The 25,429-nt window shown below is 46.9% G+C and overlaps 1 protein-coding gene across 3 annotated transcripts in view; it reads left to right on the top strand.

The window, feature by feature from the left end:
- The first annotated feature begins 3,310 nt into the window (after positions 1-3,310).
- The window catches only part of SNX3 (sorting nexin 3), a 56,427-nt gene continuing 34,308 nt past the window's right edge, over positions 3,311-25,429 (top strand). For 2 of the 3 annotated variants that reach the window (XM_040428848.1, XM_040428847.1), the window contains exon 1: positions 3,319-3,608. In XM_040428848.1, the coding sequence (XP_040284782.1) occupies positions 3,447-3,608 (162 nt within the window). In that variant the 5' untranslated portion in view covers positions 3,319-3,446. Of the gene's footprint in view, positions 3,609-25,429 lie in introns of all 3 variants that reach the window. The other variant, XM_040428849.1, reaches the window with a different exon arrangement.

Raw genomic sequence — 25,429 nt, 5'->3', positions numbered from 1 at the left:
CACTTTTCTCGTTAAAGGCACCACTGCAAATGAAGGCGACTGTGGCTGGCTGCCAATGGCAGGACACGTAATCGGCGCCATAACACCAAATTTATTTCTGCTAAGGCTAGTCTTACACAAGCGTTCCAGCGTTTCGGCAGGATCTCTGGATCCACCACCACCAGATGCTGCCTGGATGCATGCCGGCCCCATTACCTATAATGGAAGATGATAAAGCGAGTAGCTTGAAGACATCTGGGCGGCAAACTCTGCAAAGATGAGTTGTGGCCTGGAGAAGTCAACTATGGTGGATGGAAAAAAATAGAAAAGAGAAGACCTCTGAAGGAGATGTCACCTGAAAGTCACTAAATGACACTGTTAGGGGGCTCTGTCACAGATTCCATAAAAAATATGGGGCATCTTGGACTGCTTTTTTTTACTAGAATCTTTAGCAGAGTCCTCCCATGCTACCAGAACAGTGTGGATTTGTATGCAGAAAATCTGAATGGAAATCGCATCAAAAACATGATTAAAAATGCACATAAATCTGCACTATTTATTGTGTTTTAGAGCTATTATTGGTGCAGATTATTGAAGTCTGTAGATAAAACCACTTAATATAAGGGCTTGTTCACACGACCGTTGCCCCTCCGTTGTCGTATTGCAGCCCGCATATGGGTTCGCAATACACGGGGCACCGGCCGTGTGCATTCCACATCATGGATGCCGACCCATTCACAAATCCGGAGATGTGGTGCAGAACGGAACCACTACCGGAGTGCTTCCTGGGGTTCCGTTCCGTGCCTCCGCACAGCAAAAAGATAGAACTTGCTCTATCTTTTTGCGGAATGGACGGATCGCGGACCCATTCAAGTGAATGGGTCCGCGATCCGCATGCGGCTGGCCCAAGGTTGGTGTCAGCGCATTGCAGACCGCAATTTGCGGTCCACGGCACGGAGGGGCAACAGTCGTGTGAACAAGCCCTAAGTGAATGGGTCCGCGATCCGCATGTGGCTGGCCCACGGTTGGTGTCAGCGCATTGCAGACCGCAATTTGCGGTCCACGGCACAGGCACGGCAACAGTCGTGTGAACAAGCTCCAAGGTGCAGCATCCCACAGACAATTGACAGGCTGTGGATTGTAAAATCCTCACAGAAGGTTCGTTTCCGTACATACAAAAACATGCAAAGTGTACGTGAGATTTAGCAAATTTCATGCACTTTGCTGGTACTGTATTACGCCGCGGTTATTCTCTGTGAAAATCCATATGGAAAAAAACCTACGCAATTCACATCGGCACCTGTACACGGCCGTGCGGTTTATACAGATTTTTCGCACCGATTTTGCTGCGTTTATGCACCAAAATCCACGTGTTATATGTGGTTTACTCCAGATCTCGTCCTTTGCATTGAAAGCCCACACAAACCATTGACAGTCAATTTCCGCGCCGCGTAGATGATTTGCGGATTGACGGCATGCCTGTGCATATGGCCTAAGGGAATTCAGTGTCAAAACCGGCAGACAAAAAAATAATCCTGCATGCAGATTTTTTTTTGCTGCTAAAAAACCCGAACACCTAAACTGATACAGAACGCACCCCATTAGGATATGTTCACATGACAGATATTAAAATTACGCCCTTAAAATTCAAGGCATTTTTCACGTTTTGTTTTTTTTTTAACCCTATTTTCGTTTTGTTTTTGAACCAGTGTGTGTTTACCAGAATGTATACTTAGTGCTTGCGCCACTTCCAAAAATTGCCCTGGAGAGTACCAGCACCTCTCCGTGCGCCCAGTACGTGGGTTTCCGGTACCGGAGCGCAGCGGAGAGCTGGCAGTATCTCCTCCCTAATGTCGTTGGCTGGGCAGCTAGTGGAGGGGGGCGGGTCGTTGCAGAGTACGGCTCAGGCTGGCGCAGGCAGGGAGTTGACCTCACGTTAGGTGACGTCAACTCCTTCCCGCGCGCCTGTGACTGAGGAGCGATCAGTGCGGCGACCAGTGACTGGTCCTCCTTGGAGTCAGGAGTCGGACGGTGCAGCAAAGAACATCGACTTTGCTTTGGAATCCAACTTCTGAAGAGTACTGGTGAGTGACAGGCACCCCCCCTCCCCCCACACACATTAGTTCCTCTCTGTACCAGTACCCCCCCCCCCCCCTGGCAGGGGGGTACTGGTACAGAGAGGAATTAATGTGTGTGATGAGGGGGGGGGGGGGGGTCTGATGTGCAGGGGGGTACTGGTACAGAGAGGAACGAATGTGCGGTGGTGGGGGGGGGGGGGTACTGGTACATAGAGGAACTAATATATATGTGTCTGATGGGTGGGTCTGATGTGTAGGGGGCCCCTGCACATCAGACCCCCCCATCACACACATATATATTAGTTCCTCTATGTACCAGGACCCCCCCCCCCCCACCACCGCACATTCGTTCCTCTCTGTACCAGTACCCCCCTGCACATCAGACCCCCCCCCCTCATCACACACATTAGTTCCTCTCTTTACCAGTACCCCCCCCCCCCACCACCACACATTAGTGCCTCTCTGTACCAGTACCCCTCTGCACATCAGACCCCCCATCACACACATATATATTAGTTCCTCTATGTACCAGTACCCCCCCCCCCCCCCACCGCACATTCGTTCCTCTCTGTACCAGTACCCCCCTGCACATCAGACCCCCCCCTCATCACACACACACACACATTAATTCCTCTCTGTACCAGTACCCCCCTGGCAGGGGGGTACTGGTACAGAGAGGAATTAATGTGTGTGTGTGATGAGTGGGGGGGGGGGTCTGATGTGCAGGGGGGTACTGGTACAGAGAGGAACGAATGTGCGGTGGTGGGGGGGGGGGGGGGTACTGTACTGGTACATAGAGGAACTAATATATATGTGTGTGATGGGGGGGTCTGATGTGCAGGGGGGGGGGGGGGGGGAGCACCGGCGCCTAATAGAGTACCGGCACCTCTTTTGGCCCACTTAAAGCACTGTGTATACTGCATTTTCTGCATGTGGTTTTTGGTGCGGGTTTGCGCCAAAGCACAAACATGTACCGAGCTGTTTTTGTACACTGCCCATTCTTTTCAATGGGAGATTCTGCAACAAGACATGGCATGCTGCTTCTTTTTTCCACATAAACGTGCTACTTCCCATCGAATGGAATGCTGTTTTGAGGTGTTTTTAGAGCTGATTTTGAGGCGAACTGGGGCAATTCCGCGCTGCTCCGCTCACAGTACGCAGCTCTGCCCTCAGCTCAGGACAGACAGGAGGTACTACTCCTCCTCATTCCTCAAGAGCGCGCTTAATCACGTGACCCCCGCGCGTCACGTGTGCAGGGCCGTCCGTCTTGTGCGCGCTGCTGCGTTCCTGTCACCTGACTGATCACGGCCGCCACTTCCGGCAGCTAACTGGACAGCGCCACATTCGTTTCGCCTAGGTCAGCGTTCGTTTACCTGTCACCCGTGACACATGGCTGAAACCGTGGTAGATACCCGCCGTCTGCACAGCAAACCGCAGAATCTGAACGACGCGTACGGCCCGCCAAGCAATTTCCTGGAGATAGATGTCAGGAACCCACAGACTGTCGGGGTGGGCCGGACCCGCTACACTACCTACGAGGTCCGGCTGAAGGTGAGGAGAGCTCGTGCCTGTCAGGGTGTAGAGGGCCCCTATACATACATGTCGGTATATGTGTAGTCATGTGACTCCTCTGGGGTCTGTCTGCTCCCTCACCCCTGTCAGTCCTCAAAGTGGCCCCCATACAGTACCGTAGCCAGGCAAAGGACATGAACAGGGCACGGTGCCACCCAGCATTCTCTAGGTACAGAGGAAGGGAGCCTAAGGGTGCAGCTGTATAGTGTATGTACACAGCTTCAGTTGTCAGTGGTGTTTTCCTGACGTATAAACGGAACATTATGTAAAAATGACATCTGACCGGCGTTATTTCATTTGCGTCAGACCGTCTAGACACGGGTATGTTCTTGTCTAGGGCAATATATAATGGGTCGGTATCCTAGTAAGATACTGCACATCAGCCCGCCTGATTCTTTCCAAGGGGCTAGTCACACGAGCGTATTCCGGATCCGTTATTCACATGTCATGGCCAAAACGCAAGTTTAAAGGGTTGTCTGGTCTTGGGAGTCTCCGAACATAGAAAAATCTCACAATCGCCTGTCCGCAATCCCAGTGATGTTCCATTCCTGGTCGCAGGATCGGAAAGTGGCTAGGACACTCTGTCACCAGTGAGGCTTGTGATTGGCTCCAGTGGGCATGTGACCTAGCCCTTTTCTGGTCCTGCGGGCGCAGGAGGACCACAGGCAGGTGAGGGGGGTTTTGTATGTTCAGGAACACAGGTTAGGAACCCACTGGACAGCCCGGGCTCACAACTAGTGTTGAGCCAACTTGTGTTTTAAGTTCGGCATCCAAGGTTCGGGTTATCGGAGAATCCCGTTCTGGATTCCGCTACCACGGACCATAACGGAATTCTATGACTGCATGCCCCACGGAAGCCTATAAGAGGCATTGCGTATTGGCCAGCATACACTTCTATTATGACGGAATGCCTATTAGAGGCTTCCGTGGTGCATGCCGTCATAGAATTTCATTATGGTCCGTGGTAGCGGAATCCAGAACGGGATTCTCCAATAACCCGAACACTGGACGCTAAATTTAAAACGCACGTTTTATCACCACTACTCAACCTCAAAAATCCATACGAAGCTGTGAGTTCGGGTCAGGTAAACCCACTGCCATGATGCATGCAATGCAAATGTGTAATATACCTGGAATATACTCCTTAAGGGGCTTTTCACATCTTGGAGTAAGCGGACATTCACACGACTATTTGTTTTGTGGTCTGCAAATTGCGGATCTGCAAAACACGGATACCGGTGTTCATTCCGCATCTTACGGATCAGCAGATCCCACCCTGTCTTAGAAATGCCTGTTGTCCTCAAAATGGACAAGATTAGGACATGTCCGTTTTTTTTTTTTTTGTTTTTTTTTTGTGGGGCCTACACATGAATGCAAACAGGACCTGGAGTGCTGTCTGCATCTTTTGTGACCCCATTGAAATGAACAGGTCCCTATCCGATCCACTAAAAATGCTGATCAGATGCGGACAGAAAATACGGTTGTGTGAATGCCCCCTAAACCGGCCATGTAATTGATAAGAGATTTCGAGGATTTCTGCTGCTGATGTGCCGTAGATCCGCTGGAGAATTGGCTAATCTGCAGCTTTTCTGGGAGTAATTCCACACTGATGACAGACTCCAGTCACTTGCATTGGATGTGGAGTGTCAGTGGATTTGGTTTTAGGTATGATATCCCTCTGAAGGGCGTATTGAACTGCCCAGTATTCAGGCAGGACGAGAGCCAATGGAAGATAAACATGTTCATCGGCGCTCCTTTGCTCTGGTCTATAAGGCCTCTTTCACACTTGCGTTGTCCGGATCCGTCGTGTACTCCATTTGCCGAAGGTGCCCGCCGGATCCGTAACACCGCAAGTGAACTGAAAGCATTTGAAGATGGATCCGTCTTCAAAATGCGTTCAGTGTTGCTATGGCACCCAGGACGCTATTAAGGTCCTGGTTGCCATAGTAGTAGTGGGGAGCGGGGGAGCAGTATACTTACCGTCCGTGCGGCTCCCGGGGCGCTCCAGAATGACGTCAGAGCGCCCCATGCGCATGGATGACGTGATCCATGTGACACGTCATCCATGCACGTGGGGCGCCCTGACGTCACTCTGAAGCGCCCCGGGAGCCGCACGGACGGTAAGTATACTGCTCCCCCGCTCCCCACTACACTTTACCATGGCTGCCAGGACTTTAGCGTCCTGGCAGCCATGGTAACCATTCAGAAAAAGCTAAACGTCGGCTCCGGCAATGCGTCCAAACGACGTTTAGCTTAAGGCCGGATCCGGATTAATGCCTTTCAATGGGCATTAATTCCGGATCCGGCCTTGCGTCAAGTGTTCAGGATTTTTGGCCGGAGCAAAAAGCGCAGCATGCTGCGGTATTTTCTCCGGCCAAAAAACGTTCCGTTCCGGAACTGAAGACATCCTGATGCATCCTGAACGGATTTCTCTCCATTCAGAATGCATTGGGATAATCCTGATCAGGATTCTTCCGGCATAGAGCCCCGACGACGGAACTCTATGCCGGAACAGAACAACGCAAGTGTGAAAGAGCCCTTACACAGGCCGTTGCAAAGTGGAGGCGGAGGAATGATCACTACCACAGTCATTCATCCCTCATTCTGTTCTATTCATGATCGGCAGCACACTCCTAATGACACAGGGATTCTAATGAAGGATGCCCATCAGCCTATGAACAATTATACATGCCAATTATCAGCAACATGCTTTCCTATGAACCCGATAATTGTCTTGGCCCTAAAACTGGCCATACACATTATACTTTTGACGTCCGAACCCGGCGGCACCCTAATGGGTTTGGGATGCTAGCGACTCTCCCCTGACTGATGTAAGTGGAACCTTTGGTTCTCTGGGGAGATGAGAAGCCGTCAGAAAGACTGTCTGGCAGCGTCTTCTTCCACCCCCCACATAGCATTCATAAACACATTCTGTCGAGCTGAGAATGTATGTGTATGGGGAGAGAGCAGTCGTCCGAACGATCGTATATTGTTATACAGCTAAAAAATATATGAACACGTGCAGGGGCAGATTTTGTTATTGCAATTTTACTCATTTTGGGCTTAAAATCATTTTCTCAAAATTTCAATAGTTTCAGCCTAGCCACAGAGTATCTTCGTTTCAGTTTTACACTGACTCTGAGTCCCGTCATGTTGCCCATCTGACTGCCATGTATAGCCCGTATTCCTGACAGCTCACAGTAGGGATCGACCGATTATCGGTTTTACCGATATTATCGGCCGATATTCAGGATTTTGACAGTTATCGGTATCTGCATCTATTTTGCCGATATACCGATAACGTATGGGGAACACAGAACGCGCTGCTTTCATCGCTCTCTGTGTTCCCTCAGCAGCACAGGGGAGAAGGAAGCAGTGTCTCCCTCCCCCTGTGCTGCTGCCGCCAATGAGAGGAGAGAAGACAAGAGGAGGGGAGGGGCTTTGGCCACTGCGCCACCAATGATGTTGACTTACTCATTCATTCAAATTGAACAGGAGGCGGGAGCTGGCTGCGGTATAAGCGGTAGCTGCGGTAGTTAACCCCTCAGGTGCCGCGGATCGCAGCTACCGCTCATAGAGGTCGGGAGTCGGCTATGTGATTATGCAGCCAGCTACCGCCTCCTGTATATGAATAAATTAGAGATTTATGTTAATTGGTGGCGCAGTGTGGCCCCCCAGTATTAATCATTGGTGGAGCAGTGCGCCCCCCACCCACGTATTAAAAACATTGGTGGCGCAGTTCGCCCCCACCCCCAGTATTATTCATTTGTGGCGCAGTGCGACCCCCCCACCCCAGTATTAAAATCATTGGTGGCGCAGTGCGCCCCCCCAGTTTTAATTATTGGTGGCAGTGGCCACAGGGTCCCCTCTCCCCTCCTCCACCGATCGGAGCCCCAGCAGTGTAAGCCTGGGGCTCCGATCAGTTACCATGGCAGCCAGGATGCTACTGAAGCCCTGGCTGCCATGGTAAGCTCCATGCTGCTGTGTGCACAAAGCACAGAGCAGCAGCGACAGTGTGAGATCCTATTCACCCTGATAGAGCTCTATCAGGGTGAATAGAACAAGGGTTCTAGTCCCTAAGGGGGTTAAAAGTTAGTAAAAAATAAACACCAAAATATTAAGTATAAATAAAAAAGAAAGATTTACAAAAAAAAACTACACATTAACAATAAAAATATTCATTTTCAGCAGATGTGTGTAGGAATTTTTTTTTTTTTTTCAAAAATGAAATTTCACAGGATATCGGTATAAATTATCGGCTATCGGCCTGAAAGTTCACAAATTATCGGTATCGGCCCTAAAAAATCAATATCGGTCGATCCCTAGCTCACAGACACCCATTATAATTAAATTCATATCAAACTGAGCCATCAAGCCCTCGAAAAACAACATAGCGGGAACGGAGACACTCTGCAGCTAGGCTGAAACTTAGAGGACCTGTCACCACGCAGTGCAATCTGCAGGCAGCAGGTTATAGAGCAGGAGGAGCTGAGCAGAATGATGTATAGTTTTGTAGCTAAAACATTCAGTAAAACCTGTTTGGGTACTTTCACACTAGCGTTATTCTTTTCCGTCCTAGGGGCTCTATACCAGAAAAGAACTGATCAGTTTTATCCCCATGCATTCTGAATGGAGAGCAATCCGTTCAGGATATGTTCAGTTCAGTCTTTTTGACTTTGCAGGACGGAGATAATACCGCAGCATGCTGCAGTTTTATCTCCTTCCAAAATTCCGGAACACTTGCCTGAATGCCAGATCCGACATTTTTTTCCATAGGAATGTATTAGTGCCGGATCCGTCCTTCCAGACTGAAAAAAAAGGTGAAAATAATAAATGCTGGATCCGTTTTTTTGGATGACACCGGAAAGACGGATCCGGCATTTCAATGCATTTGTAAGTTGGCATACGTTTTGTTGGATCTGGCAGGCAGTTCCGGCAACGGAACTGCTTGCCGGATAACTCTGCCACAAGTGTGAAAGTAGCCTTAGGCTACTTTCACACCTGCGTTCAGGTGTCCGCTCGTGAGCTCCGTTTGAAGGGGCTCACGAGCGGCCCTGAACGCAGCCGTCCGGCCCTAATGCATTCTGAGTGGACGCGAATCCACTGAGAATGCATCCGCCTGCCAGCGTTCAGCCTCCACTCCGCTCAGTGAGCGGACACCTGAACGCTGCTTGCAGCGTTCGGGTGTCCGCCTGGCCGTGCGGAGGCAAGCGGATCCGTCCAGACTTACAATGGAAGTCAATGGGGACGGATCCGTTTGAAGATGACACAATATGGCTCAATCTTCAAGCGGATCCGTTCCCCATTGACTTTCAATGTAAAGTCTGAACGGATCCGCTCAGGCTACTTTCACACTTAGAAATTTTTCTAAGTTATAATGCAGACGGATCCGTTCTGAACGGATGCAAACGTCTGCATTATAGGAGCGGATCCGTCTGATGAAACATCAGACGGACCCGCTCCGAACGCTAGTGTGAAAGTAGCCTTACTCTGCACTTTCATGGTGACATGTTCTCTTTAACCCTTTATATGGCAAAAATAATTTTTAGCCCAGAATGATTGGAATGCAATCATAATAAAATTGCACCCCAACTATGTTTATAGTCTTTAACTCAACATTAAATTAATAAAGAAACACAAAAAACTGCAATATTGCAAAGTCGTGGCAGTCATATTGTGCAAGGTCCACTATTACAATGCTGAATATTGTATGATCCTGATTACAGCAGCCGGTGATATGGTTCTTATATCAGTGCCATCCACCAGTGATATCGGTGATAAATTGTATACCAACAGCTTGAGAGCCGCATGCTGAGGCCTAGGAGCCACCTGCTGTTTGCAAGCCACTGGAGGCTGGGTTCACATCAAGTTTTTCCCATCCGTTTAAGGCTACTTTCACACTAGTGTTTCTATTTTCCGATATTGAGATCCATCATAGGGTCTCAATACCGGTTCATGACGGAGCCGTTTTGGCTACGTTACAGATAATACAAACGGATCCGTTCATAACGGAGGCAGATAGTTGTATTATCAGTAACGGAAGCGTTTTTGCTGAACCCTGCTGGATCCAGTAAAAATGCTAGTGTGTAAGTAGCCTAATGTATATGTTAAACAGACGCCCCCTACTGATGACATACAGTGACATCTGTTAATTTTTTATTTATTTATTTAGTTTTGTTTTTTTCTGGACTGTATACGTCAAACAGAGGCATAAAACATGCTGTGAACCCACCCTTTGTGCCACTGCTTTGTAAATGAGAGCCTAACTTCATTTAGCCAGCAGTTGTCTCTCAAACCCCCCCCCCCCCCCCTCATACACATGCATGCTCGGCTCGACCAAGCGTGCATGTGTTCTGAATGGGAAGAAGGAAGAAAGCTGCTGCCAGACTCCTGTCCTTGGCTTATCTCCCCAAGAACAAAATGATTGGTTGGGCATTTGAAATCTAAGTGCCCGATCTTTGTCTCCCTTGGGGAGAGTCTGGACACCTCGTTACACATTAGGTGGCCTGAGGACATTGATGTGAATCATTGATGAAATTGAGCAGGAGGCAGACTGTAGGAATTGCCATGTAACTGCAGAATTCCATTTTTGGCTTGTAGATGGCTGAAAGGGGCTGGACTTTGCTAAAAACGAACGTACTTGGGGCTCATGTGAACGACCGTATTTTTCTTCAGTGTGCGATCCAGTTTCATTTGGACAGATGGTGTGCTAACCCTTTAATTTTTATGGGGCGACATGCAAATCTATCTTTTAGGCCTCTTACACACGACCGTATGTATTTTGCGGTCCGCAAAAAATAGAGATGACGTCCGTGTGCATTCCGTATTTTGCGGAACGGAACAGCTGGCCCCTAATAGAACAGTACTATCCTTGTCAATTATGTGGACAATAATAGGACAAGTTCTATCTTTTAGCGGAATGGAGATATGGAAACGGAATTCACACGGAGTACATTCAGTATTTTTGCAGAACCATTGAAATGAATGGTCCCGCGAACTGAAACCACAAAAATGAAACTGACACAGAATAAAAATACATTTGTGTGCAAGAGGCCTTAAACGGATCCACACGTCCTTTTTGCAGCTGTAAATGGCCCTTTTTTATTTAGGGGGGTGAGGTGGGAACAAAGTGGGATTTATATGGAAGCGAACCAAATGTCAGATATGGCTGTGTGCATGAGGCCTTAGGCTAGGGCTACCCAGTGACACTGGTCGTGCGATGGCTGATGCAGCCATGATGATCCCATAGAAATGAATGGGATCGCAGCATGACTCTAAAAAAAACTCGCTCTGCAATCCCATTTATTTTGGTGGGATCACTGCTGCTCTGCTATCCTGGTCGTGGTAGTTGTCGGACTGTGTAGCCCTAACCTTATGGCATCTTCACGGCAGATTTTGTTGCAGAAGTTTTCTGCGACTGAAAACCGGCTGCACTCGCCTGGATGAGATCTTTTGGCGGCAAGTCTCATTCAGGTGAATGGAACTGATGTTCAGACAGAGAAAGTTCTGCAGGGTGTGAAGGAACCTTCTGTCTATTGCAGACACAGCGTTGCGGGAGGCAGTTTGCATTTGCCTTCCAGCCAGAGACTTGCCTGATCTAAGGTTTGTAGGAAAAAACATGTGAAATCAAAGGGTTTGTCTGACCCCCAAGGTAAAATCAACTAAGGGCCAGAAAACATTTAACGTAATAAAAGAAACCCCCCTCGCCTGTTTATCAGCGCTGGAAGTCTCATCTCTGCTGTTAACTGGAAGTTTGACATCCAATGTGTGATCACGTGCACCACTGCAGCCATTCACTGACCTCAGTGGTTACATGTCCTGTCCCTGCTGGACCAGAAGTGCGACGTCCCATCTGTCCTCATGGGCCCATCTGCATCCATTCATCGGCTTCACCCCCAAGCGACTTTTGACCACTAATGCCAGTGAATGGATGCAGAGGTGCACGTGACATTGGAAGGGACTTCAGACTTCTGACTCGCAGAAGCAGCAGGGGGTGACTTTATGTTGTTTGTGACATTGCAAATCCTGGGTTGATTCTCTGGAAGATGTATTTCAGTATACTCTTTAACTGTTTCTTCCCCATTACCACAGCCTTATTATAGCTTGTTTTAGGCCATGTTGACACAGTCATTGGATCCCATAGCCTTACAGGGATTTCACAGGACATAGCCAAGGGTAAACTGAGATGATTTACCAACGTCTCATTTGTGTCTTCACCTTAATATAAAGCGTGGAACTGTTTAATCATTAATTTCCTTCATTCCAGAGAAGACGGCTCTGTATCTAGCTGTAGCCCTTTCCCCCCCCCTCAAGGTAGTGCATAACCATGTGCATATACAGAGATATTTGATGACTGGACATGAACAGGTTAACTTTGGCTACTAGAAAATCTCAGCTAGTGACCAGGTTGCTTGGTTAGTTGCTCTCACTGACCGCATCAAAATCTAGCCTCTCTCATCAGAAGTGGGACTGAGGGCGGCCGTCATGTAACATTGCGGTGTGATTCTGAATGTGCCGGGGGCGGACGAGGCTAGTGTATGACTACTGGGAAGGGAGCAGATTACAGAGAGGTCTAGGTGGGTTAATGGAGAAAGTGCTGTTCCTATAGAAAGAAAGTTACTAATATAGTCTACTTCCCCATAATTCATGGATTGCCCGTTGTCCCAGAAGTTTGGAGCTTAGGGCTCATGCACACGGCCATGGTGTGTGTTTTTCTTTTTTTTTTTTTTTTTTTTTTTTTTTGCCGCATCCAATCGTCGTTTTTTGCGGGTCGAATGTGGACCTATTCACTTCAGCGGGGCTGCAAAATATGCCAACTGTGCGCTGTATGTCTGTACCACAGCCCTGCAAAAAATATAGAGCAGGTCCTATTCTTGTCCACTTTACAGACAAAGATAGGACTGTTCTATAGTTTTGTTCTGCAGAATGTACACAGTGGGTGTATCTAATTTGCAGACTGCAAAACTGGCTACGGCTGTGTGCATGAGCCCTTTGTGTGTAGGCCAATGCGCTGCTGCGATTACTGGGGTAGTTGTATTATAAAATATATATAATGTGAAACCACTTCAGAAGACCACCCCTTTATCTTGGGCAGAGTGTCAGTCCCGTCAGAGGCTATGTACACTGGTCACATTGAGATAATCGCCTCCCTAGAAGGTTGCCTCAGAGTTTTGCGGGGTACGTATGTAGATTTGCAGACTGATAATGTATAATATATCCCCTCTCAGATGACCTAGTGATCACCATTTCATGACTGCTTACGTGTGTAAAACATCTGTTTCAGGAAACTGAAGTGCTGTCCTCAGCTGTAAGAGACAGCGGAAGACCCATCTAGCACTTCTCTTAAAAGGCTATGGGGCAGCGTTTTTTTTATCATTGCCTTCTACGCATTTTGGGGAAAAATCATTTATTTTACCTTCATTAAAGGGCATCTGTCAGCAGATTAGTACCCATTGAACTGGCTGACTTGTTGCATGTGCGCTTGGCAGCTAAAGGGGTCTGTGTTGGTCCCATGTTCATATGTGCCCGCATTACTGAGAAAAATGATGAATGAGCCTCTAGGAGCAATGAGAGTGTTACCGTTACACCTAGGGGTTCTGCTCTCTGCAACTGCACCTGCACTTTGACAGGGCCAGGCAGTGGCAGTGTAAACTTATCAAACCTAGCCCTGTCAATAAGGGTACATTCACACGACTGTATAATTTTATCCGCATCCGTTCCACATTTTGCAGAATAGATGCGGATCCATTCATTTCTCTGGGTGGATAAAATGTGCGGACAGCGTTCAGTATGTTGTCTGCATCCGTGTTTCCACATTTCTAGTCCGCAAAAAATATGAAGCTTGTACTACTATTGTCCGCACAGATTCGTCCGCAGCCCCATTCAAGTCAATGGATTCACAAATTGCGGATGACGTATGGAATCGTTTCCGTATTTCATCCGTTTTTTACGAATCAGTTTCCGTATTTTTGAAGGCCTTAATTATAATTATTATTATTATTATTTTTTTTTTTTTCTTCCGTTTTTTGCGGACCATAAAAAACGGAAGACATACGGAAAAAACGGAAGTCATTTGTCCACAAAATGCGGACACGCAGTTCTGTTATTTGCGGACCGCAAAACGGAAAGGATTACACACGGTCGTCTGAATGTACCCTTAAAGTGCAGAGGACGCGGCAGTTACAGAGAGAGTAAAACTCTAGGTGTAATAGTAACGCCCTGTTGGTCCTGGAGGAATGATTTACATATAGTAAAACATCACTTTTCTCAGTAATGCGGGCACTTATGAACATGGGTTGATGCCTTCAGCTGCCAAGTGCACATGTAACAGGTCACCCAGTTTCATAGGTCGGTACCAATCTGCTGACAGATGCCCTCTAATACATCCATATGCTTTTTGCATTTTTGGGGCTTCATAGAAATAAACGGGTCTGCATGTGATCTGGAAAAAATGTGAATTGGGTTTGGAAGAAAATTATGATCGTGTGAGGCCTAAAGAGGTTGTGCAGTGTTACAATATTGATGACCTATCCTCACGTTTAGGACTTGTGCACGCAATCGTATGTATTTTGTGGTCTGCAAGACACAGAACCGCAAAAAATACGCATGATGTCCGTGTGCATTCCGTATTTTGTGGAATGAAACAGCTGGCCCCTAATAGAACAGTCCTATCCTTGTCATAATGCGGACAATAATGGGATATGTGGATATTTTTTTTTTTTTTTTTTTTTTGTTTTTTGAGATTCGTCAAAGGGGCTCAATACCAGAAAAAAAACGCTTTAGTTTTGTCTTTGTTCATTGTCAATGGGGACTGAACTGAACGAAACTGAATGCTCCAAAATGCATTCTGTTCCGTTTAGTTGCGTTCCCATACGGGAGAGCAAACCGCAACATGTTGTAGTTTGCTTTCCGTCCTGGGATGCGGAGCAAGACGGATCCGGCATTACCCCCAATGCAAGTCTATGGGGACGGATCAGTTTTCTCTCCCACAATAGAAAACGGATCCGTCCCCCATTGACTTTCAATAGAGTTCATGACAGATCCGTTTTGGCTATGTTAAAGATAATACAACCGGATCCGTACATAACGGATGCAGACGGTTGTATTATCAGTAACGGAAGCGTTTTTGCTGAACCCTGCCGGATCCAGTAAACATGCTAGTGTGAAAGTAGCCTAAGCTGTGATATCAGCAATTGTGAATGGTAGATCCTGTGTTGTCTGATCGATCTGTCTGGTCTAATATCTGTCAACCTAATCCTGCTTGTAATGATAAGGAGATGACTGCTGAAAAGTGCTCTGTACAAACCAAGAAGAAGCACCTGTTATTAGGCTTAGAGGCCAAGATTGTTTTAAATATAAACATGGAAAATTAAAAATAACATTTCAAGAATTCTTTAAAATATGCTTAAATGGGGTTCTGCAGTTTAAAAAAAAAAAAAAAAAAAATGCTGATCTATCCTCTGGACCCCCGCCGATCAGCTGTTTGAGAAGGCAGCGGCGCTGGCTGTAGTGCTTCGTCCTTCTCGCGGTTTACCGCAGGCCCAGTGATGTCACGACTAGTATCACTGGCCTGGGCGGGGCTAAGCTTAATTTAAGTGAACGGAGCTTAGCCCCGCCCAGGCCATTGATACTAGTCGTGACGTCACTGGGCCAGCGGTAAACAGTGAGAAGGCCGTGGCGCTGCTGGAGCCCCGCTGCCTTCTCAAACAGCTGATCGGCGGGGGTCCCGGGTGTCGGACCCCTGCTGATCAGATGCTGATCTATCCAGAAGATAGATCAGTTTAAAAAAACTGCAGAACCCCTTTAATATAAAAATATAGTTTAAACAATAATCGCAGCAATATTCGCATAAAATATTCACATAAAAACACACACAATCTATAACACCATGTACGCATATGTAGGATACACCTTTTGGACCCTACTATATTATCACATAGGAATACTCAAATGTCCATAAATCCAATTGGTGGACTCAATCCTGATGTAGGTAGTCCGAATCTGGCTGCAGTATTATTACGCAATCTTTTTATGACCGCACTTGATCACCAACTGTGGCATATATATAGCGTGTTCAATCGACATTTGCATATTCCTATGTGATAATATAGTAGGGTCCAACAGGTGTATCCTACATATGCGTACATGGTGTTATAGATTGTGTGTTTTTATGCGATTATTTTATGTATAATAAATAGGTTTACTGATACCCTGCTGGATGTTTTCAGGTAATTGAGTGCCCTCCAACAATTTATTTACCTTGCATTTTCTTAATCGGATTTGGGTGAATCCGTGGAGTGAGCACCGGGTCCTTTTGGGGAGAAGGTGGGTGAGCCGCTGAATACTAGTATAATATAATACTAGTATATAATTTAAACAATAGGTGATTTTCTGATGACTCTAGATTAGCAGTGAGGCAAGTTCTGAGCATGTGGATCTTGGATGTGCTTGGCTCGGGGTCCGCCGCGGCGCGCGTCCTCCGTTGTGCAGCTGTAGCACAGTGCGCTTCTTGCTTCACATATTCCACCTCTTTTGTTTGTTTTCCCAAGCTCACTTCTGATGCTCACTGCATTGAGATGCTCTTTTGAAAGTTAATTGGATATTAACATAAGCAATAAACAGTAAGCCAAAGTGAATAGCTTCTTTTTAAACTTTCAAACAACTATTTTAATGGAAATGTAAACCCAGCTGTATCAAGGCTACCTTGGCCTACTTGAAATGGCAGTATAAAAGTAGACTCCATGGTAACGGGGCAGCTTTATGTTTATGCCTATGACTAGTCAAGCAGGATGAAAGAAGCCCCGCAGTATTATTCATTATGTTCGTTGGCTTCTAAAAAGCATCCAGCAACAAAATAAAGTACCACTTGACTCTCTTCTAATTTCCAGTGTCTTTTACTCTGTTTTTCCTTTATGTGAAGAGGTTGGGAGGGAAGGATTTTGGGGCCATGCAATTTGCGGTGACTTGCTGCAAGTTATAAACGTTATTTAAAAGGAATATTTGGCCATTTATTCCTGTGACATAGCCCACCGTGGATTATGATGTCACAGGTAACAGACTTAAATCAGACGGTAAACTAATGGGGAGTTGGCTGTGCACCTCCAGGAAACAAAGAATGTCCTAAGCGAGATGTTGAGTGAAGAGGGCTTCAGAAAAGAGCTCCGATAGCCAGAGCTGTGTAATCCTGGCTCCATTGTTTCTGGCCAGCTTTTCCCACACTGGATCGTGTACTCTCCGACCAGCTCTGGAATGAGTTAGTGTGTTTCAGTACGCAGTATAAAGTTGTCAGAGCGGGATGGGGTCGGCGTATGCACGAAGCACATTTTTTACACCATTTCCAGCATGCATGTTAAAGGAGCTTTCTCATCTCCTAAAGTTGATGGTGTGTTGCTAAAATATGCCATCACTTCGATTGGGGAGGGTCCACCCTCTGGGACCCCACCAATCCTCAGAATGAAGGGCATTACATTGCCTTTACTGATTGTCCCCTTCTACAGTAGCCCCCAACCTGACCAGGGAACTAGGCTGTAGCCCTTTTTTATTTGTATAGGGCCAATGGAGAGCTGGGTGGCCGGGAGCGACGGTGTGCAGGGAAAAATTAGAAGGGGATGCAAATTATTCTCTGGAATGGCAGGGGTTCCCAGAGATTAAACCCCCAATCATAAAGTGATAGCATACGGTTTAGATATGCCATCACTCCACGAATGGGGAAAAACCCTTTATTGCTGGTCTTAAATATTGATGATGACCTGCCCTCAGTATGTGACCGGTGGGGATCTTAACTCCCAACACGCCTGTCAATCTGCTTTTTGAAGAGGCTGTGGCGCTCTGTGCGTATCTGCCTCCGTGCAGTTTACCAAGCACAGTGCCGTAGTTGGACAGCGGCTATGCTTGGTATCACTGCTCTGCCCCATTCACTTGAATGGGGCCGTGCTGTGATGGGAAGGGCGAGGGTTCTGGGAGTTGGACCCCCACCAATCAGATTTTGATAACCTATTGACAATATTGTTTTTTTATTTAATATTTTTTTTTTTTTAGAGCCGATAATCTGAACTTTCTGTCCGATAGCCGATAATTTATACCGATATTTTATATCTCATAATATATATTATATTAATTGGAAGTCACTGAGGTGGTGGACATTTGCATTTGGTACTAGTGTATTATAAATGTAAATTATAAATTAATAAAGCCCTTAGTTGGTAGTCAATTTATAATTTAGATTTATAATAGTGCCAAATGCCAATTTCCACCCCACCCCCTCTCCTCACTGACTTTATTAACCCCTATCAGACCTCAGATCAGACCTTTAATAACCCCTATCAGACCTCAGATGAATAAAATAAAAAAACTCCCCTCCTGCACCGCGGCTCCTCTTCATCTCCGGGTCCGGCGTCTCGCTCCCCTGTGTTCTCCAGCTCACGCTGCACTGTCACCTGACAGCGTGCAGCGTCAGGTCATAGTGCGCACACTACGTCCTGATGCTGTACGGGGTCAGGACAGTGCAGCACGGGGCCCCATCAAAGAAGACCAGGGAGGGTGAGTATCGGAAGCGCTTGCTGCGCTTCTTCCCCGCTCCCGACACACGATGCATACTAGCGTGCGCTAACTCGACACAAAAAAAATCCTCGATGCAAATTTTTTGCATCGATTATTTGTTTGTGCCATGTGACCATGGAGTGAGAGTTAAGAGCTTGCTATTACTCACGCTTCATGGTCACTGACGCACTGGATCCTGACATACATATCGTCAGGACACATTGCACGCACTATGACCTGATGCTGTGTGACGTCGGGTCCCAGTGCAGCACTTGAAGAGGATGGAAGATCTCTGGAGTGTCGGCAGTGCCCCTACAGGAAAGCTAATTATATTAGTTCACTGGCATTGTGGCTGGACACTGATAGCTAGTAGGGGGAGTGGGGGAACTAATGGCACTGGGAGCAGCTGGTGGCATTGGAGGGGGAAATGAGGACACTGGGGGGTGGAATGGCACTGGGGGAAGATGGTGGCACTGCTGGAGGAACTAATTGCATTGGAGGGGGAACGGATAGCACTTGAGGGTAGGGTTGTTGCGGGTATCGAAATTTAGATACCCAATCGATACTTTTGTCCCGGTATCGATACGATCCCGGGATTTCCATTTTTTCGATATTGGCCTGCGCTGCTGCGCAGCCTAGTATCACAGAACATGAGCGCGCTGCTGTCAGCGCGCTCATGTTCCCTCAGCAGCACAGGGGAAAAGGAAGCAGTCTCTCACTCCCCCCTGTGCTGCTGCCACCAATGGTGAGAGAGGGGTTGCGCTACCAATGATAGGACGACCTTTACCCACGAAAGGTAGTCTTTAACTTTTAATACAGGAGGCGGGTGCCGGCAGCAGAATCACATTGCCGGCACCCTGCCTTTCACAGGGAGCTGCAATCAGCGGCAGTTAACCCCTCAGGTGCCACACTGATTTGCTGCCAGTACCCGCCTCCTGTATTAAAGGTTAATTATCATTGGTGGTGCAGTGCGCGCCTCCCCCCCCAGTGTTAGAATCATTGGTGGCTCAGTGCCCCCCCCCTCCCTCAACCCCCTAAGTATTAAAATCATTGGCAGTGGCCACAGAGTCCCCTCACCTCTTCTCATTGGTGGTGCAGTGGCAGCTTCTGATCGGAGCCCCAGCAGTGTAATCCTGGGGCTCCGATCAGTTACCATGGACACAGAGCAGCAGGGAGAGTGTAAAGTCCTATTCACCCTGATAGAGCTCTATCAGGGTGAATAGGACAAGGGATGAAAAAATCCCAGGTTCTAGCCCCTAAGGGGGGAAATAGTTATTAAATAAAAAGTAAAAAAAAAACACCAAAATATTAAGTATTAATTACATATAAAATGTATATAAACAATAAATAAACAGTGTTAGAAAACATATCACATATCGCCACGTCCGAAAAGTCCAAGCTATTCAAATAGAAAAAAATCTATGCGGTGAATGCCGGAACAGAAAAAAATAAAAAAAATGCGCGATTCGCCATTTTTAAAAAATACGGATTGCACGTAGCTTTTTTTTTTTGTTGGGGGACGGATCCGTTTGAAAATTGAGCCATATTGTGTCATCTTCAAACGGATCCGTCCCCATTGACTTACATTGTAAGTCTGGACGGATCCGTTTGCCTCCCCACGGCCAGGCGGACACCCGAACACTGCAAGCAGCGTTCAGGTGTCCGCTTGCTGAGCGGAGCAGAGGCTGAAAGCTGCCAGACTGATGCATTCTGAGCGGATCCGCATCCACTCAGAATGCATTGGGGCAGTACGGATGCGTTCGGGGCCGCTTGTGAGCCCCTTCAAACGGAGCTCACAAGCGGAGCCCCGAACGCTAGTGTGAAAGTAGCCTTAATCGGTAGAATACTTGATTACTAAAATAATCAATAGCTGCAGCCCTAATAGTGACTGCTGCACCCCAACAAATATAATAGATACTCTGTCTCCTGAATACAGTAATGTCCTACTGTGCCCCCAGTAAAAGCAAAAATACATTTACCCACGTCTGGCCACTGCAGGAGAAATGACTGGTTGTCCCCAGGCAATACCAGCTGAAGAACGGCCTTCCTCTGCTGGCGTTGAGGATATCACTTGATCCCGACAACCCCTTTAAAGGGATTCTGTCACCTCATTTTCGGTTATAGAGCTGCAGACATGCACGGCTAGATCGCCGCTAGTATGTCTGCAATATACCGATCGTATAGGGCTGTGTCCTTTTTATTTTGTTTAAAAAATGATTTGAGAGATATGTAAATGAGCTTTGTAAGGAGCCCAAGGGGCTGCACTAACCTTCCTGGTGCCCAGCCACGCCTCCCTGTGAAGGAGCCCAGCACAGCCTATGTCCTCCGAATCTCCTTCTTTCGTCAGTTAGATTGCCGTAATCTTGTGATGCGCGAGCTCACGCATGCGCAGTTCCTTCCCTGAGGCTGATGCCAGCACAAGGAAGGAACACTATACCGGCACTGCGCATGCGCGAGCTCGCGCATCGTGAGATTACGGCAATCTAACTGATGAAAGGAGGAGATTCGGAGGACATAGGTGGTGCTGGGGTCCTTCACAGGGGGGCGTGGCTGGGCACCAGGAAGGTCTAAAATCATTTTTCCATTTCGTCCACCATGATGGCTCTACTAGGAGATTGACCCCTTGACCTCTGTAGGGGCAGGAACACAGGGTTTAAAAGGCCACCACCCACTCTCACCCTCAGTGTTTCCTGTCCCTACGGGGGCACCTCACAGCCCTCCTGCGGTTGAGTCCAAAGCTGGGCAGAGGATACCTATGGAGCTGATCTCGTTCCTGTCTGCAGGAGCCTGTATCGAGGAAGCTGACCACGCATCGCAGAGCACGCTGTACGCCGACTCCGGGTTGAAGCCTCAGCGCTGCACTCTGCTTCGGCCGGCAGAAGGCGGAAGGGGCGTAGCTTGGACCGGAGCGCACCGCGATGACGTCAGACGCCGCTTTGGGTATTAGAAGCGGCAAGTTTGAATAGGCTGAGGCATACATCCGGATCTCTCTCCTAGAGCAGACAAACCACAGATGTCTGTCCCTGAAGCCCCTGACGCCCCTGCAGTCCAAATGGAATCTGAAGCCCCCTCGGCTACTCCAACTGTGAGTTCCCCTGTGGGGAGAGAGACAAATGATGTATCCTCTGATTTAGAGGATATGGACGAGGAGGCCTCCACCTCTAGACAGAACATTGACGCTCTATCAGAGGGTGAAATTGTGGAGGATAGTAAAAAATATTTTTTCTCTTCCGAAGACATGGAGGAATTATTGGACGCTGTCAGAGCAACCATGGGTATTGAGGTGAACAAAACCACAATCTGTCCTGGATGAGATGTTTGGGGGACTTAAAGCCAAAAAACTAAGTATTTCCAATGAATGAAAACATAAAAAATATGATCCTGGATGAGTGGACGGACCCTAAAAGAAGACTGGGGGTATCCAGGGAATTCAGGAATAGGCTATTATTCGATCCAGCGGACGTTAAACTTTAATGAAACCCCAAAAATTGACATTCAGGTAGTCAAGAAGACCTCCCTCCCTTTCGAGGACTCGTCACAACTGCAGGACCCAATGGAAAGGAAGGTCGACTCACTCCTAAAAAAAATCCTGGGAGGCATCTATGTTTGGTATCAAAAACAACATAGCTGCGACGTCGGTGGCTAGGTCCATGTGTTTCTGGTTCAATGAGTTGGAAGACCATATTAAAAACAAAACCCCAAGAGAGGAAATATTTAATTCTATTCCACTCCTCAGATCAGCCACTGCCTTCTTGGCGGATGCCTCAGCGGAGTCGGTGAGGTTCGCCACCAAGGATGCTGCTCTCACCAATTCAGCTAGAAGGGCATTGTGGATGAAAGCATGGGGAGGGGATAGAACATCAAAAGCGACGCTATGTTCTATAGCTTTTTCCAGGGAATACGTTTTTGGACCCGTGTTAGACTCCATTCTTGAGAAGGCTGCAGATAAAAAGAAAGGGTTTCCGGAGGAAAGTAAAAAGAAGCCCTTTCGTTCCTTCAATTTCCAGACTAGACCCTATAGGGGCAAAGGGAAGTTGGGTAGGTGGAGTTACCAGAAGGGGGGAAAGGCAGAGGTTTCCTTCTCAACCCCCAGAATAGACAGTCAGATAAACAATGATGCCAGAGTAGGGGGAAGACTGAGGAATTTTCTGTCCCGGTGGGAATCCGTCACCAAAAATCCGTGGGCCTTATTAGACATCCTACGAAATGGCTACCAGATAGAATTTTCCTCAGCCCCTCCAAAAAAGTTCAAAATAACATCTGGCAAGGGGTCCTTCAACTTATAGATTCAGGAGTGGTAGCAGAAGTCCCCAGTATGGAAAGAGGAAGGGGTTACTACTCAAATTTATTTCTGGTTCAGAAACCAGATGGTACCTTCCACACTATTATAAATCTAAAGGGACTAAACAAAGCTGTCACATACAGAAAGTTCAGGATGGAATCCATAACATCCATCATTCCTTTGATCAAAGCCAGAGATTTCATGACGTCCATAGACTTAAAGGACGCTTACGATCACGTCCCCATAAACAAAACATCTCAGAAATGCCTCAGATTCGCTCTAGTGGACAACTTGGGAGAAGTAAAACACTTCCAGTTCACAGTGTTACACTTTGGAATGTCCTCTGCCCCAAGGGTATTCACGAAGCTCGTAGTGGAAATGATATCCCCCCTGAGAGCGGAAGGAATAAAAATATTTCCATACTTAGACGATTTCCTAGTTCTAGGATCCTCGGAACTGGAAACAACCAGCCTTACCAACGACCATAATATGCAGGTTCTCAGACCTAGGCTGGATAATAAACCTAAAGAAATCATGCATGATTCCATCAACCAGAATAAATTTTTGGGGAGTGATCCTGGACTCAGTTTCCCAGATTACATCCCTCCCTCAGGAGAAAATAAAATCCTTTATAGACAAAACAAGAAAATTCCAGAGTCAGTCTCAGTGCTCTGTACGCAGTGCCATGAGCCTCTTGAGAATGATGACTTCCTGTAGAACGGCGGTATCTTGGTCCCAGGCTCATACCAGGATAGTCCAGTCGTGGATCCTGAAGAATTGGGACAAGAGGCAGTGCTCTCTAGAAAAAAGAATCTCCATCCCAAACCACGTAAGATCAGATTTAAACTGGTGGACGGAAAACAGAAACTTGCTAAGAGGTGTACCCTGGCTAAAGAATCCAGAGATACAAATTTATACAGATGCAAGCAGCACAGGATGGGGAGCAAAGATAGGCTCGCTAAGCTACCAGGGCACTTGGTCGGACATCATAAGAACAAAGTCATCGAACCACAGAGAACTGAGGGCGATCTGGGAGGTTCTGAAGGCATCACAAGACAAGGTATCCGGAAAACACCTGAAGATCCTTTCAGACAATGTAACAGCAGTCGCATATCTGAAGCATCAGGGGGGCACAAGATCCCCAAGCTTAAAAGATCTGGCGGAAAAAATATTCTTCTGGGCAGAAAGAAATGTTCCCTCCATCACAGCTATCCATTTAAAGGGTACTGAAAATATTCAGGCGGATTTTCTCAGCAGGATGACCATAGATCCAGGAGAATGGGCCCTAGACTCGGAGGTATTCCATCAGATCACCAGGAGATGGGGGAACCCCCCGGATAGACCTGTTTGTGTCAAGAAAAAACGCAAAAGTCCATCCTTTCTGCTTTCTAAACCCCTGGGACAACCCTTGGGCAGTGGACGCATTCTCAATCAGGTGGACTTGGGGCCTATGCCTTTCCCCTTTGGCCGCTAATACCCAGAGTGCTGCAAAAGATAAGGTCGGACCCAGTAATAGTAATACTGGTTGTTCCATACTGGACAAAAAGAAATTGGTTCCCAGTACTAAGGGAACTAGTTCTGGAAGAACCCTGGAGAATTCCCCCACAGGAGAACATAATTTCTCACAGCCCAATCCTTCATCAGAATCCAGGACTGTTCAAATTCAGCCTGAGCGTGAGGTCCTAAAAAGCAGGGGGCTATCTGAGAAGGTTATAAATTCCCTCAAATCCAGCAGGAAAGAAGTCACCTCTGCGATTTTATTTTAAAATCTGGAAGAAATACTGTAGCTGGCTAGGCCAGAACCCGCCGGTAGACTCTACCCCAAATATTGAGAAAGTACTGGATTTTCTTCAAAGAGGATTAGATCTGGGCCTGAGACCAAGTACTCTTAAAGTACAGGTCTCGGCCTTGGGGGCTTGCTATGATACTGACCTAGCCAGTCATAGGTGGATAAGGAGCTTTATAAGAGCCGCCTCCAGGTTAAGGCCATCCTTAACCCTTAGGACTCCTCAATGGGACTTGAACTTCGTCCTGAGAGGTCTGACAGGGTCACCTTTTTCTCCTATTCAGGATATTTCACTCAAACACCTGTCATTAAAAACGACCTTCCTAGTAGCAATAACTTCAGCCAGACGATTGGGCGAAATCCAGGCACTATCCTGCCGGGAACCATACCTCACCATCTTTCCAGACAGAATAGTTTTTCTTCTGGATCCAGGTTTCCTGCCGAAGGTTGTGTCGGACTTTCACAGAGATCAGGAAATTGTCCTTTCATCTTTTCCCAAAGATTGTCCATCACACGATCAGTTCCAGCTCCTGGATGTTCGGGATACTATCATACAGTACCTAGATTCAACAAAGGAATTTAGAAAGGATGATAATCTTCTTGTTCAATACGCAGGTCCAAACAAGAGAAAAAAGGCATCTAAAGCCTCCATTGGACGATGGATTAGATCTACCATTGCCTGTTGCTATCAAAAATCGGGTCTAAACAGCCCCACAAATATAAAAGCCTACTCTACAAGAGCTATGGCTTCTTCGTGGGCAGAAAAAGGGAAAATCTAGAAAATTTATAGAGCGGCCACCTGGTCAAGTATAAATACTTTTATCAAACATTACTGCATTAATGTTTCGGCTTCTGCTGACTTAGCTCTCATAGTAGAGCCGTCATGGTGGACGAAATGGAAAAACCGTAATTAGACTTACCGTTAATTCTGTTTCCTTGAGTCCACCAGAGACGGGCCAGATATTCCCCCCCCCCCCCATAATATTAAGGAGGGGTTGAGTATGAATTATACATATACACACACATATATATATATAAATATATATATATATATATATATATATATATATATATACATACATACATACACACATTCACACATACACACATACATATATGCGACGTTTCGGCTCAAAACACAGAGCCTTTCTCAAGCATCAAACATAAGTGTAACATGGCATATAAATAGGTGTA

Source organism: Bufo bufo, chromosome 4 (assembly GCF_905171765.1).
Source record: "Bufo bufo chromosome 4, aBufBuf1.1, whole genome shotgun sequence".
Classification (NCBI taxonomy): Eukaryota; Metazoa; Chordata; class Amphibia; order Anura; family Bufonidae; genus Bufo; species Bufo bufo.
This window is presented reverse-complemented; position numbering and strand designations above follow the sequence as displayed.